The sequence below is a fragment of the Fringilla coelebs genome (genome assembly GCF_963513975.1).
Source record: "Fringilla coelebs genome assembly, chromosome: Z".
Classification (NCBI taxonomy): Eukaryota; Metazoa; Chordata; class Aves; order Passeriformes; family Fringillidae; genus Fringilla; species Fringilla coelebs.
In genome coordinates this window covers 48,143,692-48,162,351 of record NC_140031.1, presented here as the reverse complement: position 1 = coordinate 48,162,351, position 18,660 = coordinate 48,143,692, and the positions used below count along the sequence as shown (strand labels likewise).

General features: G+C 38.0%; 1 protein-coding gene across 1 annotated transcript in view; it reads right to left on the bottom strand.

The window, feature by feature from the left end:
• Positions 1 to 18,660, bottom strand: part of TRPM6 (transient receptor potential cation channel subfamily M member 6) — a gene marked incomplete at its 3' end in the record, with an annotated part of 100,241 nt that overhangs the window by 43,127 nt on the left and 38,454 nt on the right. The window contains 13 exon segments of the mRNA XM_084224722.1: positions 165 to 445; positions 1,477 to 1,611; positions 2,920 to 3,060; positions 5,330 to 5,383; positions 5,951 to 6,085; positions 10,296 to 10,396; positions 10,511 to 10,583; positions 11,629 to 11,752; positions 12,724 to 12,898; positions 14,161 to 14,332; positions 15,106 to 15,230; positions 16,042 to 16,255; positions 16,615 to 16,795. Coding sequence (XP_084080848.1) covers positions 165 to 445; positions 1,477 to 1,611; positions 2,920 to 3,060; positions 5,330 to 5,383; positions 5,951 to 6,085; positions 10,296 to 10,396; positions 10,511 to 10,583; positions 11,629 to 11,752; positions 12,724 to 12,898; positions 14,161 to 14,332; positions 15,106 to 15,230; positions 16,042 to 16,255; positions 16,615 to 16,795 — 1,911 coding nt within the window.

Below are 18,660 nucleotides of genomic sequence, written 5' to 3'. Positions count from 1 at the left end.
CATAGATCCATTTTATAGTATCAATAATGAGTATCTGAAAGTACTTTTTTTATATTCCATAATCCATGGCATCACTAATTTTACTAACTCTTAGCAGATTAGGGCAGTCTCTAACCATTCTGACCACCAGAGAACTTTCACTTAAATGAAGGGAGAATTCATACTTTGAATACTTCTTGAGTTCTTCTGAAGTGTCATCCACCATGTTGCTCTGCTTGGCTTCATGTGCCATTGCTCTGTAGAGTTTACAAGCAACAACAGCTTTGACCATGGCTTCCTCTCCATGCTGCCAGAAGAACATAGCCATCTTCTGTCTTTTCATTAATACTGCCCAAACCAGGAGGTCATTATAGGGGTAGATGAAGCCAGTTGATTCATAATTCTCTCTGTAGTTTATATCCTCTTTTGATTTCTTCTTATACTTTGGGAAAGGGCTTGATCTTTCCTATAAATTTGTTCAAAAACAAAAGAAGGAAAAAAACCACAAAGAAAATCCCAGTGAATGGTTGAGGTTCAGATTCCCGAAAACAAAACTGCCACAAATCTGAATTGCAAGTTGCAAACTATTTGATAGTTATATACACTTAAGTCATAAACCACAGCTAAGGCCATGTTCAGATTACCAATTCTAAGAAGCTGGTAACATTAATGAAGGAAAAATATTCCTCACTCTGCATCCATGCCTTTCACAGCTTCCCTTTCCATACTGCTGGGCACTCTCCAAACCCCATGATACCCTGTGCTTTTACTCTCTTTTTCATATGTGGCATGATAGAAGAAAAAGTAACAGTAGACTGAATTAAACACCTTAGATACTTAAAGATTATTTTCCCTGTCACACTTGTAATGTAAACTTGCTATACATTCATATCTGGGTATTTCTTGGTGAATGGTACAGGAAAAAGAGTCTTACTCAAGTAAGTGAGTGCTATCATGGGGTTTTTTTGGCTCTGACTAATTCCAACACAGCTATTTAAATTCATTTTACTTTATATTTTGTCAGATAGATAGATAGAAAGAGAGAGAGATGAGAGAGAGAGAGAGAGATATTAAAGCAAATCTTTGCTCTTCTATCATTCTTTCTGTGAATGTACCTTTTCTTAACAGCACTTCAATAAGCCAATCATGAGAAAGAATTAGGAAAGTCAGAGACCTCCTATGTTTCTTCCAAATTCAGAAGAGTTTTCACACATGCTTGATACTCAGAAATTTGGTGATACTACATGTCAGTGAATTAAAGCCCTTAGCAACTAAAGGATGGAAGTTAAAAGTTCTCATAGAGTCTGAGCTTGGTTTCACCAATAAAATGGCAAGATTTGTACTTCGTGAGCAGTGAGCAGTAAAGCATTGTTTCCACTGCAATTTAAGTAGAATTATAAAATCTAAGAGCCTGACCAACATGTCTAAAATTTGTCAATAAAATTATTAACAGCCTGATATGTCCTAAGCAAAGTCTTGAATAAGCAATTGCATTACCTTGTATTTGTAAGGCTGCGCAGTTCTGAAGAACTGAGAATGCAAAGTACTTTCAGTGGATCCCATTCCACTATCCATCTGATTACTCTGATGAAAGGCATGAGACAGGCTTTGAGGCAAGCTGGAGACCACTCTCTAGATCCAAAAGCAAACCATAAAACATAAGGAGAGAAAACAATTTAGAAATAAAGTTTTCTGGTACTTGCTGACTACAGTAGTGCATGTAGAAATTGATGTTATTCAAAAACTAGTAGGTCAAAAATCACCATAACTATCACTGAAATTTATACCATCAAGGAAAAAAATGGCTTGCTTCACACCTCAGTTAACAAATTAATATTTTTCTGAGTCTCTGAATTCAAAATAATGGTTTTCCACTCATAGCATCCACGAATTGCAACAAGCAGGGTTTCAACAGATGGAATCATCCAGTCTGGAAGCCCTTCTGAGAGCCAATCTTTATAAAATGTGCCTTAAGCTGTTTGAAAGAGAGAACTCTCTGAACCTTTTGCTGATAATTTCCTCTGAAGGATGGCACACCCAGCATCTCTGTAAATTTTGTTCAGTGTTGGCTAAGAGGGAAGGATGTTAACAGCTGAATCACTAATACTCTTCCCAACAATTCCTAATTGTATGATTATATGGTTTCACCTATCATTGTTAAGGTCATATTTCATTAGGAAAGAGCAAAAAGTGTTAGAACTGCTCACATCCTTTTAAAGCATTATGCTAAAAACTGGTGACACACAGAAAGCTCTGTCTCTCTGTTTCTAGTCACTCCAAGTTACAGGTTTTGTTATTTCTTCTCATTTTCCCTGTAATTATGAGGTTCTTCTCTTAGTCATGGAAACATTTCATGGGGATGGGAGGGTTTTTTTGTTTGTTTTTTAACATATGGAAGTACTTAAATGTCCAGTTCTACTCCATAGAGTAGGGTCATTTTTATGCAGTAAATCTATACCTTCTGCAATGTGGGGAATGACTTTCAACTAATTTATTGAGAAGCTTAGGCTGTTTTTAAGCTACTGATTTTGGGAAACCAACAGGGAGAATGCTGACATGCCCAAAGTCTACTTCAAGGCATTGGCATTTAGTATTTCTGTGAGGCAGTCCAAGCTGCAAGAAGTAAATATGTAACTGTTTCAAAAAAGAGAAAATGGTGGTTGGCACAATCTTGTCATACCTTACTGATGAATGATAGACAAAGCACAACGCAGCTACCAGACACAAAGGTAAATTTATTGAAGTAATAAATAATTTAACAACCACCAATACTCTTGGAAATTTGTCTCTTGTATTTGCAACCTCTCTACAGTTCTCAAACAGACAAGCATAGCACACATTTACATGATACTCCTCAGACAAACCAGAATGACAGCATGAGCTATTTCCAGGTGTCACATTTTGGCTTTTCTTGGTGACCAGTATTTTGGAAGAAGCTACCTTGTGTTTTCTGTAGAGATCATTGTAGAGGATTCGGAAATGCTTCCTTGTGTAGCTGCTCCGATAGGCTTCACCAAGGAGGTATTCTATCACCAGTCCAATGTCAATCAGTGATATCTTGTAATCCAAAGAAAGGCTGTTCTGAAACACCAAATGTCACAAACATTTCATGATGCTGTTATATGCAACATTCAACCATGTTATAGCCCTCCTATTGTAAGGGAAAATCTGGAAAATGTGCATCTGTCAAGAAAGTGTACACCTTCATTACGCATATGGAACTCTTCTAGAAAAGAGGGGAAATTGTGATTCCTGCAGTTCACTGAACTCACATTGCATATTTTGCAATGTTCACAAGATCAGCTGCATCCAACAGTGAGGGTAACTGTTCTTCAGGACAAGCACCAACAGCAGAGGTATGGATAAAAACCTTCTCACAAGAGAAAATTAGCATGGTATGATTAAGCACTTTGATTTACTAAAATTGAAGAAGCAGCTGAAGCATGTATCTAAGCTGAAGCAGAGTAATTCCTAGAGACTGGAAATATCCTGCTGAGGCTCAAGACTGTCTTGACAACCAGGACAACAGAAGTGCATGCATTAGCTCTATTTTCTGAGTACCTCACCTCTTCTGCTTAAAGCACCAGTGCCCATCTTACCTCCATTGTCCTTCCAAGACCCCAGGTTTGTGACAAATTTTCTGAAGAATAGATTCTCTTCCATGCAGATTTAAAAAATTACTGGTAAAACCTTAAACTGCAACTTTTTGAAGTGAAAAATGAGCCTGTATATAAATGGGATCAGAGATGTTTTGTATTCCTGGCAGTGTAAGCCTTTTGGACTGTGAAAAGTCTTTTTCTTCATGGGACTGAGGGTGTTTTTTTCAATATACTTCAGTAGCAAATCTCAGTACAGCCAGCTATGGCTACTTAGTCCCAGGTCACTGAGAGTTAGGCAAGTATTTTTGAATACCTAAGCTTGTAGATACTTCTCTGCACTAATCCCCATCTTTTACATCATCAGAGCAGACAGCAATGCACCTTCATTCGATCGCAGCAGTATCAAAGTTGTTCACAGTAACAGAAAATATTCTAAAATCCAGGGTCACATCCCTCTGTTGGCTGTCCCAGCTACAGTGTCACCATGTTTAATCAGACTGCAACTGCACAACCCATTCACAGAGCACTTATGTGAACTTAGAGAAGCTCAGGTAAATAAGGCTTTTCAGCATTTAGACCTGCTTGCAGATCCCAAACTTAGCTTACACAAAGGCAGAGAAAGTTTTGAAATTGTGCAGACATTTTTTACATTAATTCCACTACTGTATGTCAGGTGCCAAAAGCTTCTCTTTAGATCACACACTGGGTTTTCCCAAAGTGTCCTGAGATATATAAAGACAAATATATATGTGGATTTTAGAGATGCGATCATATCAATCACTTCAGTGAAGAAGAGAATTTTCTCAGCCTGGAGAAGCTCAATGTTTTTTTCAAGATTTAGACCTTTCAACATATAGATTCCAGATTTATAACATAAAATAGATTTTGAATATGTTCATCAGTATGGAAAAACAAGGAAAACAGTTTGTTTGGGAGACCAGGATACCCTACATCTATCTAAAGAATCATAAATGGGATTGACATGAAAGTCATCCGCAATAGCAGAACGATACCACAAGTCCAACAGAACTCTGAAAACAGTCAGATTTGTCATTTCATTTTATATTAGCAATCACACCCGGGAGAGAATTAGCCAATTAGTCTAGATTTGGATCTAGGAATCTCCTGTGTTGAAGTCTAGATGCATAAAGAACAGCTCATCCCTTCCTGACTAAACAGCGCTGTGAGGATAACAGATAACAGAATTGTGAAATAAATTAATGATGCATCTAAATAACAAGGCTGCTACCAAATCACTAATGGAATCAGCTCTCTGTGCAGTAGTCATCCACTGCCACCTTCTGTTCTCCTAGGCAATGCAGCACATCCAAATATTATCTCTTGTGGCGATATCTTTTCAGTACTGCTCTAACAAGGAAAGACCTTAATTTTGGGGAAAAAGAAAACGTTAAAGCAACGAGCATAGCCACTGCCCTAATTCACTAAGTCTTTTGTACAATCACTTCAAAATGTCACTTTAGTAAGGTGAGAAAGAGCGTCTGATCTGGATGAACTACTTGGCTTTGAAATTAAGGTACAGGACCCTTGGGAGCCTCAGCAGCAGTATGTTGGCTAATTGCTTGGGGGGTCAGTGGAATTAAGATTAAACCATTTAGCAGATATAGCACTGCAGCAAGGAAGCTGTCACTTCTATTACCAAAATTCCCCTGTATTATCTAATAGCAGTTTGCCAGTGGACACTGAAGTATTAATCTAGTATTTTTGTCCCCAGCCTTTCCTATGTCTATTACCTGTTTCACATCTCGAACCAGATGGTGTAAAAGCAGATTTGATGGTCCTTGTTTCTGTGGTGTGAATAGAAAAGACAGTAAACAAACATGTCACTCTACACTAGAAAATCAATACATATAATATATATCATATCATATCATATCATATCATATCAATAATGTAAGAAAGCAGCTTTAAAAAATCTACAAAATAAGCTACTGTGATTCAAACTCTCCCCACTCTACCCACAAATCTTTTCAAAAAACTTCAACACCAATCAGCAATACCTCTGCTATCTTAAATCTTGACTTATTCTAGAAAGAAACTGATATAGCTTTGGTCTAAACAACACACAATTTTCAGCAAGGTAAGCAGGTATTGCCTATCAGATTAAAATCTGAACATATTTCTTATCATCTTCCAATGAGTACACAGTCTAGTGACAGTGAGTCAAAAATAACCTGGTAGACCACTCCCAAACCCCCACAATCAAAAATAAACAAACCCATTAATTTTCCTTCTTTTTTTTTTTCAAAAATCCTCCATAAAAACATGGCCTAATCATCACACCCCTGAAGCAAAACAGCGTTGTTTCCAGGCTTTCATATCTAAAGTGGTACACTGGGATTTCAAATACTCACTGTGTTGTAGAGTTCTTCCAAACGAGATATGGTAAGAAAATGGTGCATGTTCACTCCGTGCTCTATTAACAGTTTAACAAAATCCACACGATCCATGACTAAAGCATCCAACATTGCCTGTTCCAAGGCACCAACCTCCAAATGGACAGAGTTGAAGGAAAATATTAGAAAATTACTTTTGGAAATAAATAAAACATTCCTGGAGCTAGTACTCTCTCCACCACAATGATTTGTCTCTAAGTATATTTAAAGTGCAAGAACAAAAAAAAAAAAATGCTGGAGGAAACATCTGTGTAAAAATCCAATAGAGGGGAAAGAAAACACTTTCCATAAACTCAACATCTGTAGAGATTTCTACAAATGTAATTTCATGACCAAACTCTGATAATATATTCTCCACTCTGTAGTTCAGTTCAGAAGATAAAGCATGGCAATGCAGGACATGGAGGGAAGGGTTTTTGGTTTTTTTTGACACATGGCCAAAGCTATTTCAAAGTGTCATAGAGAAGTCTCTATAGAACTGCAAGTTCTTTAAAGCAAACTTTTTTTTCCAAATATGAGAGAGAATGTGTGTTAGAATAAACTCCCTCAGAGGAAGCATGAAGCAGAGATCTACCTACAAGCAGTGTCCAAACAGTGGAAGTACTCTATTCAAGGCATTTGAACAGAGCTCTGCAGGGCTTATACACCCAAAGTGGCAAAGGAGTTAGACATATGAGGTTCATATACATCCACATAAAGTTTTACTACAGAACTCATATGCACAGGAAATGCAATAGGATAAGCACAATGAGGAGGTTGGAGCGCTAAAGGGGCAGGTGCTAGTGCTAACTTGAAAATAAGACATTCCATGTCTATGTTGAGATTTGACAGAAATTATTTTGAAAGATGACCAATAAACATCACAGAATTCTTTCACATAAAAAGAAAACTTTCACACTGATCCTGAATTACTGGGTTTTCTTCCAAAAATATGTGAGAATGACTGGCCACTCTTGCATTAAATTTCTTCTAACAGTCCCTGAGCTGGCAGTGTGTCTGAGGAGGTCAGCTGTCCTTTGTTAACTATTACAATGGTATTCTTTGGTGTTTGAGGTAGAGTTGAGATTTAAACAGAAACACAGCCACAGCTGGTTATAACCTTTACCTTCTAAACTTCTAGGGCCAGACTTCTAAAAGGAAATGGCCATGATACGTGCATAATTTTACATGTTTCCTTGAAACATTTAAATAGACAGAAATATTATGGGAGTCCACAGACAATCACCTAAAACCTGCCCCTTAAATATGTAACTCAAAATTTGAACACAAAACTGTAGTAACTCTTCAGAAGCTGTAGCCCCTGACAATTGCAGGTCTAGCAGTAGCTTACAGTCAGAGGGTTGCTTCACTTTAATTGAGAAAGCAACTAAGTTAAAGGCAAGCTTTAAAACCATCCTTGTATGCTTGGTTTTTTTCTTTTAAGTGCAGGAAAAATTTTGGGGTTTTTTTCCTGCTTAGAAAAGAAAAGCATTCAGGAGTATATGTCATCCTAACTTTTGCTTGGAGAAGCAGCAAGACATGCAAGGCTTGTTTATTATGAGATCTTTAAATCTTATGTGAATGGGAGAACACAATTATTATTTGATAATGGCTTTTCATTCAAAATAGTGCTAAACATTGTACTGAAATAGATATGAACAGATACATTGACTTTTTTCAAACATATCAGAAGCAGAGGAGTGGGACTAGGGGGACTGCCAGTGGACCTGTAAGGACAGAGGATGACCAGGCATAAAAGAAACACTAAAGGCTATTGTAGACACAGCAAACTAATTTGTTGTCCTACTGCTTACTACTGAACAGGCTGGGAAAGTCGCCTATCAATGTTGCTCTTCATGGCAGAAAAACCTGAGGAACTGTGTCAGATTGAAGTATCAGTAGAAAAGATTATAGAAACCATCCATGAAGTGGTAGTGGCAAATTGTCAGGACCCTGTGGTATTCACCTAAGAGTTTCCAGAGAACAGCTGAAGTAAGCTGAAATCAGCCCCTTTAACATCAGAAACACAGACAGTAGACATGAAATATGCAAACTGTTAAAAAAAACAAGTCATCAAAGTATGGCATATCAATACAGTTAGTACTTTGTAAGGACAGTAAGGACGAATATAACAGAAGTACAATAATAACAACATGAAAAAATACAGCAGAATAAGTGGAAGCAAGATAGTTACTTTGTAGAGAGAAATCAGAATTTTGGCAGGGACAGACAGAAGAAAGTTCTAGTGGACCTATCTTCTGCAATCATCAGTATAAACCAGATATAAGTTAGAAACATTTTAAAAAGGCATAGAGCCTATTAGGATTTATCCTTTAGTTAATATAGAACAATATATAAAATAATAGTTTTTCCCTAAATATCTTATTGAGAATGTTGAGTGCTGATCTGCTTATCTCAAAAGACGACTTTTACATCTGAAAATTCAAGTACACAGAAGAGCAGGAGATATTGCTAAAAATACAGAAAAACCAAATTGATAATCACCTTGGAAACGCCAGGAGTAAAGAGCCTGAAGAGGTGGGGATCAGAAAAATGTTATTATTACCCCCACACACAGAATCATAGAATAACTTAGTTGGCAAAAGATCTTTAGATCATCAAGTCAATCAGCACAGCTAACACAGAAATAAATCCTGTCCCTAAGTGCCACATCAATGTCTTTTAAGTAGTTCTGTGGTTGATTACTCAATACATCCCTGAGGAGCCTGTTCCAACAGTTGATAATGCTTCTCATTAATAAATTTTTTCCAATATCCTATCTTTAATTCATGGATGTTCACTTGTAGACATCCCAGGCATAGTTCTCCTTATATTCAGCCTTTTGCACAACAGAAAATATGGTCTGGTGATTAAAAAGATCAGATCTCTTGTTGTGGCAAACAACCAGCTATGGCCACTCATATATATACAACTGCCAATTTTTCAAAATTTACTTTTTAAAGAAGTAAACACACTGGGGACTGAAAAAATCAACCTTGTAATTCTTGGCAGGGAATGAAAGAGTATTTCTGGGAAGTACTTCTTGGACCGTTTTATTTCTTGAAGAAAATATTAATTCATATAACAAATGGGAAAAATGTATTTGGGTACACAGAGTTTTATATTTGTCATCTACGAAAATCTTCTTATGTACACAAAAAACTCCTTTATGGAGGGTTATATTTAAGTACTGGATTACATATAAAAATTTGAAAACCATAATTTAAATTTAATTAATTAATTAATCAATTATATTGTTACTGTCTTTCACAGACATGTAACTAATGCAGGTCTAAATCCTGGCTTGCTTTCTGTAAGGACCTAAAGGATGCACTTAGCTGTCCCAAAACACTGTCCTGATAAAATAAGCCGCCACAACAGAACCTGAGATAAGCACAGATGGCACAGCACGAAGGAGTTAATTCCAGGCCTAAGGGAGGTAAAGGTTTAGTTAGCATCTGGACAAAAATTCCTACTGTGGCAAACTGTGAGAAAGGAAGCAAGTGCTTATCTGCATGCCAACTGAAGCGGGAGTTATGGGAATGGGATTTCCCATATGGGAACAACACACCTGGTGAGTATCTGGGACTTAGACTGTGTAAAATTGGTACCTCCAGAAGAACAACTCAGGCACCTCACCTCTGAAGACCAGGTTGAAGAATAACCAACCGGGCACTGCAGGAATCCACATGGTGGTATCTTTTGTTTAACTTCTCTTTCTCACTCTCTTTCTCTCTCCCCTTCTCATACCTCACATTCACTATTCAAAAAATCTCTGCTAAGGTGTAGAGAAAATCTCTTCTACACCTTAAACTGAGCAGAGACATCTCTTATAATCAGACCCTAACTCTCGCATTGCAGCTATTCCTAAGAAACAATATCTAAAATAATGACGTTACTTTTTTTTTTACCTGGTGATTTACTCTGGGATTTCTGTATTTCTGTCTAGAGCTAGGAAAACAGATGCAACACCCCTTTGGGGTTTCTATCTTTGGATAAAAGAGTGTTCTAAACTACAATTAAATATCCCTAACCACCACTGATTGCCAACAAGGGCTGGAAGAATACATATCCAGAAGTATCACTGGAACTGCTTGGAAAAGCTCACGGCAAAACCAACGTTAGGGTATCATCTCTTCCCTGGAAAACAAATGTGATCTGACACACTATTTTAAGGATAACGCTCCTTCAATATCAAAGCAGAATAGGGAAGACTGAGTCCAATCTTCAAACTATTAATTAAAGCTTGACAAATGCAAATCATGAAAAATTAGTCATCAAAAAAAAGTGTGAAGACACGGTGAGAAAGAGCAGGTAATAGTACCTTCCAGTGTTGTCCATAAACAAGTATGTGTTTCTTGGCAATATCTAGCTGGTTCCAGGCCAATGCCAAATCCAGCTGATCTGAAGCAGATATATTCGTACCTAGGAGGCAGCAAGGACTTATCAGTTTTCACTCATATATGTTACACCCTTACTTTGTAAAGATAAGTCAGTGAGACTAGATGCCAGATAAAAACAGGTCGTATTTTTCAATACCTTTCAAGAGTGCCGTCAGAATTGCCAAATCAATGTCCTGCTCATCTTCTGACTCGGCATCAAATACGGTTATCTGTTAGAATTGCAGAAGTACACTGTTTGAGGTGAGGCAGAGAAGTCAGTAGTTATTTCTTCTTTGTATGGGCTGTGGTAGATTAAATCATACACATTTCAACACAAACAATGGCAAGGGTCCAGACACAATTTTCCTTTGCTTCAGACAGGAAGTGCACCATTTTGTTTTTTAATGCAATGGCACCCCAGGAAAAATGGAATAAACCTACTGTACAAGTCTACATGACTTTGTTTCCTTTTGAGTAACCCCTAAACCTGAGAAATGTAAAAATGCGACATTGCTGATATTCACTCAGTTCTCAACTAGAAAACAGACACTCGAATTAAGTAATACAAAAATACTAAAAATGTGCTGGGTGGTACCCATTTTAGTGATTATTAGTACAATTACCATTATTTGCCTAAATACTGGGAACTTCATCATATTTGAAATGTTGTCACAGACAGCAAAGTACTGGAGAAGGGGAAACAAAACTACTGCATTTTAAAAGCCTAAAAAGAAAAACCTGGGAAAATACAGGCCAATCAGTTTCAGCACAAGCATGGAGCAGATCCTCCTGGAAACTATGCTAAGGCACCTGGAAAATAAGATGGTGATTGGTGGCAGCCAATATGGTTTACTCAAGTGCATGGCCAGCAGCTAGAGGGAGGGAGGGGATTTCCAGTTACTAGCAGTGTTTCAGAGACAAGTTCTAGCACAATTCTGTTGTGAGAAGAAGAATGGAAGGAAACCTTTCTAAATTATAAATAAGACTCTAATGAAGAAGAACTATATAGGAATGCCTTGATCTTTCTTGTGAAAACAAAGATATTTGGTATTTTACTAAAATCAGAAAGGCTCTCATTTTACTAACAATGGCTGAAACTGAAACCTGATAAGTTAATTAAACAGGCTCTGTAGAACTACTCAATATAGAAATTTCCACATTTGTTATCTTTATGTTAGATATAACACCTGTGCTCAGGCCAACCCACCAGAGAAAGAGCAAAAAGGGTAACAGGAAATGAAGACTTCCTAAACTCAGCACATGAACCCTACTCACAGACTCTCTGTGTTTCATGCATTCCATCAAAACATGAAATAGACGACTGGACTGTTTCTGTTCCAAGCTAAATATGCTCTGAATCATCATTAAGATCTCCTCCTTCACCTGAGGACACAGATCCCTGGAAAACAGACATATAATCAATGACAATTCTATTTTAGATATTTCTTACCCACCCAAATGACTCTTCAGAAAAGATGAAACTTAGGAGAATTTTTTTTTTTCTACTTCCCTGTTGACCTTTCCATTCATATTGTCCTTTTTTTTTTTAATGGAAGGAATTTTTTTTAAATGTCATATATATAGGGAAAAAAGCAAGTGAAGAAACAAGTTCTCAAACAACACACTAGGGGCAAATACCACATAACCAAAAGTATATTCATAAAAGACAATAAGTAAACAATTATGAGTTAATTTTCTTAAATGGGAGTGAATCCAGAGCACCTCTTTAAAATTCAATTTTTTATTTAAAATGCTCTTTGACTTTGAAAAACTTTTACATATAATATTAGTTTGCTGTGCAAACATATACTTTTATGTCCAGTTTGGATGCAAAATTTTCACCAGGGTAGGTTCAATAGAGCCTGTAGCTGGGGCTGGACTGGTGGTGACGTAGACACCTTGACAAGGATGACAAATCTGAGTAACCCAAAACCAAAGACAAGGAATCTTAGTCTTCCTTCTACTCCAGCCTGAGGCTCCTACATCAGTGAACCCCTACCCTAGTCTCAAAAATCCAAATCCAAGCCCACATACAGAATATTGGTAGCTCGAGAGATGGCTGAGCTGAAACAACAGTAAATACTCTGGGTATAGTCCATGAGTGTGTCTCACCAAAGGTGAGAAATTTCATAACTCAGAGTAGCTACGTGCAGTTTTCTCTCTTCAAAAAAGCCCCAGTAAATTTGAGAGTAATTATCTCAGCACTAGTTTGAGGCAGGGAAGAAAGAAACTCCATTCTCCTACCACAGAAGTTAAAGCTGGCAAAAGACCAGAAGGGCATCATCACTAGAAGCATTAGAAACTATCTCAGCAGTTTTGAGACAGGGCTTTTGGCACACCAAGGAGGAGGAGTGTCATGCCACTACTCACCCTGTGTCACCAGTGTGCTTGTGTGCAAATGCCAGGATATCTGCAGCTCTCCCAGTGCCCTCGTAGACCACCACTGGCACAGCTGGGCTGGCCCTCACATACTCCCACACCATCAGGATCACACTGGGGCCTCCTTCCAGCACCAGCCCGATTATGGGAACACCTTGGCCCATTCCTGTTTCAAAGCACACCTAACCAGTTAGAAACAAATCTCAGTCATACACACAAAAGTCAAAACATCAGGGAAAAAATACTTATACGTGGTTCAACATGGAGAGGAAATCATTCCTTCACCATCTGTAATTTCTGTAATTTACATCTTTTAAGACTTTCAGAAAACTTCTTCAACCCAATCAAAAAAGATCATGAAAAGCTACTGAATAAACTGAAACCATCAGGAAGAAAGAACATCCTTCTCAATATCCCCCTTCCCTTTATAATAGTTGTCATATGCAAGTGAAACATGTTCAACAGCCACGTATTTACCTACACACATAGAAAAGTAATCAGGTATTTCTTCAGAGACTCTTCTCAGTGTTATATCAGCAGAGCAGGTTTTTAAAAAAAATGAGAAAAAATGTCAAGAACAATGCAACAGAAATGAAAGTGAAAGCCTGACTAGCAAAAGCTCATACTAAGAAAATATGAGTCCAAGTAAAAAAGCTTTATAAATGAACATGTTAAAAATTGAGTTGGTTTCTAAGTTTGTAAATTCTATTATATGAGCAGATAAAGGAAGCAGCATCAACATCACCATACTAATGCCTTTTTAACATACTTCAAGATTTGAATGACTAGGTAAAAGTGAACTTCCACAAATAATTTGCATAATCTAGTGCATAAAAGGAAATAATTGTCTATGTAATGAATATTTATTTAATTATTTCTTTACCGTAACTTGTTTACTCTATAAATAAATGATGGCAGCAATGCAATCTGTGAAACACTAGCTAAAGGTTTTACTTCTGCAACCACTCTTCATTGCTGTATTTGAGGAAGTCATAGGCTTGCAATAGAGAGGAGTGATGAGGGCAAAAGTAGTTAACACGGTAAAAAGGACTTGAATTCCACTGAATGTAACAATCTTTCCATCGCACAAAATGCTGGGGAAGTATCTAGTGGTGAAATAGCGACCACATAAAACTGTGAAGGGAGCAAATGCTCAATATTTACTAAATAATCTGAGACATTTAGATGTCTCTACAACTGAGAAACCCATTTGTAAGTTCATCCATATGCGTAATGCTTTATAAAAATGCTGTCCTTTTCATTTTCCTCAGTTTTAGAGTTCGTGACACATACAATTAATGACATTTGACCTCAGTTAAAGCTATGGCAAATCAAGATGTACAATATGTAATATGAAACACAAAGTACCTCCCCATCTTTTAGGGTAGGTTTTTCTGTCATAAACAGATATGCCACAGCAATACTCACTTGTGTGTATTTTCTGAAGTGATATGTACTTCTCCAAGTTCCTCCTGAGCATCATTTCATTCCCATACTTGCCCACTGTCCCATCATCTGCCATTAGAAAATGAGAATGCATGCTGTTGAGCGTACTCAGCTTGCTGAGGGGGTTGCCAAGAGTCTGGTACAGGCAAACTACCTGAGAAAACCAAAATAAAAATGTCCTCAAAGAAACCAACAAAATACCACAATTTTTGTTCCCTCACTTGTATGTACTTCTTTATCCCAGTGTGGCTGTTCAAAATTCTCCATCATGCTTTTTGAGGTACTCAAGCATTTGATTCTAAGCATTTGATTCTTAACAGCAGCAAACCCATAATTAATACCTCAGAAAACACTTCTGATTAGGTTTGCAACCCTTAGAGTCACTGCCTGGCATTCTTTGCAACAGCTGGAACACCATGGCATAGTTTCTCTGGGTTGTATTCCCATTAAAAGTACATGACCTAACATTTATCAGGAATGATTTTATCTTACTACTTAAGTTCTTTTAGATGCTTGAGTAGATTATGCCCTCACATAAAGTCATAGTTTGTGAATATAAAGTAGATTGTCAATAAAATAATACACATGTTAATAGCTTATTTGTGTACACTGCTAACCTGACTGTTCATTCTGAATCTTAATACAGAAAAACAATTTACAACTACAAGAGAGTTGCCTACATAATTTTTTAAAGGAATGGCAATTTCCTATAAGAGAAGTATTTTAAAGCTATCCATTTATACACAAGAAGCAAAATGCAGTGCCTCAACAGGCCATAAAATTTGGTTGCTGAGTAAAATCTAAGCCTCTATTATAGTGAAAAAAAGATCAAACTAGTGAAGTTAATCTAGAAGAAATCAAGTATGCAAGAAAGCTCTAACATCCCAGTAACATGAAGGTTTTTGTTATTAAACGCACTCAACTCACATCTTTTCCAATGAGATCCCTCTGATTCTCAATGATACCCCATGGAGGAATCCCAATAGCACAGATCTTTCTCAGGTGTGGTGAGGCACGGCCTTTGAGTGCATCACCCACATGCCTGGACACTCCTAAACAGATAATCAAATGATAATTTTTTTTTCCATATTCAGAGACCTGCTACAGGACACCAAGAAAGTTTTCACACCACATAATTCGTATGATAGTTATGTTTCAATCAAAACCAGAACATTGTACCCAACTTGTGTATTTCATGTACACTTAACAGCTCAGGTGTAATGTATCACTGCTTCAAATACAGCACATATTTCTAATTAATAATACTCTTACATGTTGCTAATGGTGCTTTTCACATCCATAAAACTTCATTAGTTACATAAATGCCCAGGACAGTTCTCCTGTAAAATCACCAGATTAAATAACAGCTAAAGAAGTAAAACTTTCAGTTCCACAGTTTACTGACCCCTCTGAGTTTTTGAGAGTAGTCCAAAGGGATTTTCAGCTACTAATAGGCTCATTATTGGATTATCCTGATTCAAAACTTTATCAATTATAAAACACAAGTTAAATTGAGCTTTGAAAATTGTTTCAAAAATACTAATTGCAGTCCACAGAACCTAAATATTTTAAAGCAGCAGATTAATTAACTGCAAATAAGTTCTGCCTAAACACAGTGGTTTTTATTACATGCAGAATACTCTGTTCTTTAATTAAAATATGCAGAATGCATGTCACCAGAAAACTAACATGATCCCACTCTTTGAATTATGCACCGCTCCTTAAATAAAAATGGCTTCATTTTGTATTAAAATATCACCAATTTTCAGATAATTTTAATCTATTTTACCTAAACGTACATGCTGTTATGCAGGGAAAAAACACCAAAAGGAAAAATGAAACAAATAAAAATAATTACACTACCGCTGTTGATGCCTTCTGTAATTATCCATGCTCCTGTAGACTCAGCTGCTTTCACCAGCCCTTTGCTGAAAACCTGCTTGACCTTTGAGGGAAGCTTGAAATTCTGAATGCCTCCATGAACAGAGATCACTAGCTTTGGCAATTCCATCTGCCATTCTTTAACCATCAGGTGCAACAGCTGATCCAAACTGCTGTCATAAGAAAGTCTAATATACTGGAAAGGAAAATAATGGGTAAAATAAACATCTTTTAAATACTTCAGGAGAAGAAACTGCAACACAAAGTTTTAAGGACTAATGTCTTGCGGATTTGTGAAGGATTAGAGCTGTCATACTACCTTAACGTGATAGCACAAAAAGGCACGTGAGCAATGCAGACAGCATATCCCTAACCACAGTGAAGTTCCACACAAAATATACACCCATTTTACACCAGTTTACTTCCAGATTCCCCTGCCCTCTTAAGACAATCAATCTGATATGCACCCAATCAAATTTTTGCCTTTGTTTGCCTTTCTTTTCTTACACTGAAATTGCAGAAACAAGTCAGACATATAAACACAGCACCTATTACCTTGGCATGGTACGTGTGGTCTCCATCTTGAAAATTGATGGTACCAAACGCATCTGTTGGACTCATCTTTGTGTGTTTTTGCACAGACCATTCTCCACCACTGCTCTGTGAGCCAGCCTGATAAACAGGCCAGCTGCATGCTACTCCTGGGTGCTCTCCAATCAGCCGTCCACAGCAGCACCTCACATTAAAAATACAGAAATTATTTTATATCAGACTCACTTGCATACCACTTTAGGATCTACATGTGAATAGCCCAAATAACTTCCTGCAAAGAAAAATTCTGCAGTTGCCTCACATGGAATGCAGTAAAAATTAGCCATGTTGAAAGAAATTGCAACAATAGCACAGTGACATTGAATTGAATATCATTGAATATCATAGTTAGGTTTAGTTGGGTATAGAATTTGTTCTCTGAGGAACACTAATAACAGTTGGGGGGTTGAACTAGACAGTCTTGAAAAGTCCCTTCCCATCCAAACCATGCTGTGATTCTGTGTGGTTCTGTAATGGTTTGAGAGTCCCATACAGAAATTCTGACCTGAGCAATGCAGGTTCTGACCTGTTCCAATTTGGAGGAATGTTGTCCGACACTGAGGTTTGCTATGAATATTACAACTGGTGATTCTAAGTACTAAAGAAAGATCTAGGAGTTATCCTCAACAATCAGGAGGAGAATTTCAGGGTGGCCTTTATGTTAAGCCTTGGAAGCCAGCAAAGTGGATACACCAAATACATGGATTGAAGCGCAGTATTGAGGGAGATTGTCATGGTTTGGGTGTTGTACTGCACTAAATAATTATTTAGTTGTTTGCACTGGGTGTTTGGTAATTTGCACATGATGTGTATCCTGTGACCACATGGTTTTCCTCCTTTCCCACCACCAAGTGTCAGCCCGGGTGGTCTCTCCCCTGGTTTACCCCTCCCCTTACCACTCCTCACCAGTATCCCAATGGCTGTGCTCCTTTTCTTCCGCCCTCATTCCCCCAGGTATAAAAGTCTCTTGCCATCAGGCCATGCCCTCTTTCCCACCTGGGTGTGAGGTGTCTCCTTGGAAGTCAATAAACAGAGGATACTCATCCCCGTACGGAGAAGAGCACGTCTCATCTTTTGCTTTCATCTATGTAAGATCGTGTGGGCTAGGGTCCATAGCTAGCCAGAATGGACCCAAACAGCCAGTCCAGACACAGTCTAACATTTGGGTAGGTACTCCTCACTTTAATGCTCCCACTGAGACTCTCCAAACCACACACCGCTCACTCACTCACCCCTTTCCCTTCCCTTTTCCCTGCAGTGCACTGGAGAGAAGAACTAGAGACACAAAAGGTAACAATTACAGAATGAAATAAGAACAATTTACTGGAAACATCACAAGCTTAGGTGTCATCTTAGGTATCATAGTCAATGGCCATCCCCCCAAGATGTCTATAGAATTCATTGAGCCCATGGCCGTGGATTCTCTATCCTAGATGCCTTCCATGGCAGGAGGGCTGGTGTGCTGTCAGGTGGTTGCAAGCTGCACCACGAGCTCATCACCAGTGTATCTAGAGCTGTCCATACTCACTGTCCATGGTAGTTGTGGCACACAGTGCCAGTGTCATTCAGCAACCAAAAATACACACACAGTTTGACATTACAGACTGCTCTCACCCAAAAATCAAATGCCTTTCAGGTACACATCCTGTTTTACAGTCCCTCTGCATTATCTACCAAGCATACCCAGGTCATTGCAAAAAAACAATCCCATGGGTGGGTTTGCCTTTGCTTGAGACAGGCTAATGCAAACTGACTTCCCAAACTTATTCCTCATACGCACCATGGAGACCTTACCCTTTTCTCCCCTTCTACAGTACATGAAGGTTTTGATTGGGCAAGGCAAGTTCAACCGGCAGAGTCTCTGGTATTAGCCAACCAGATGACTTTCTTAAATACAGATCCCAATGTCTGAAGGTCCTACAACCCATTGCTTTCAATGTGGTTTCAACAGGCCATTGTCCCATTCACTTTTCCCAGAGGCTGGTGCATGACAGGGAACTTGATACCCAC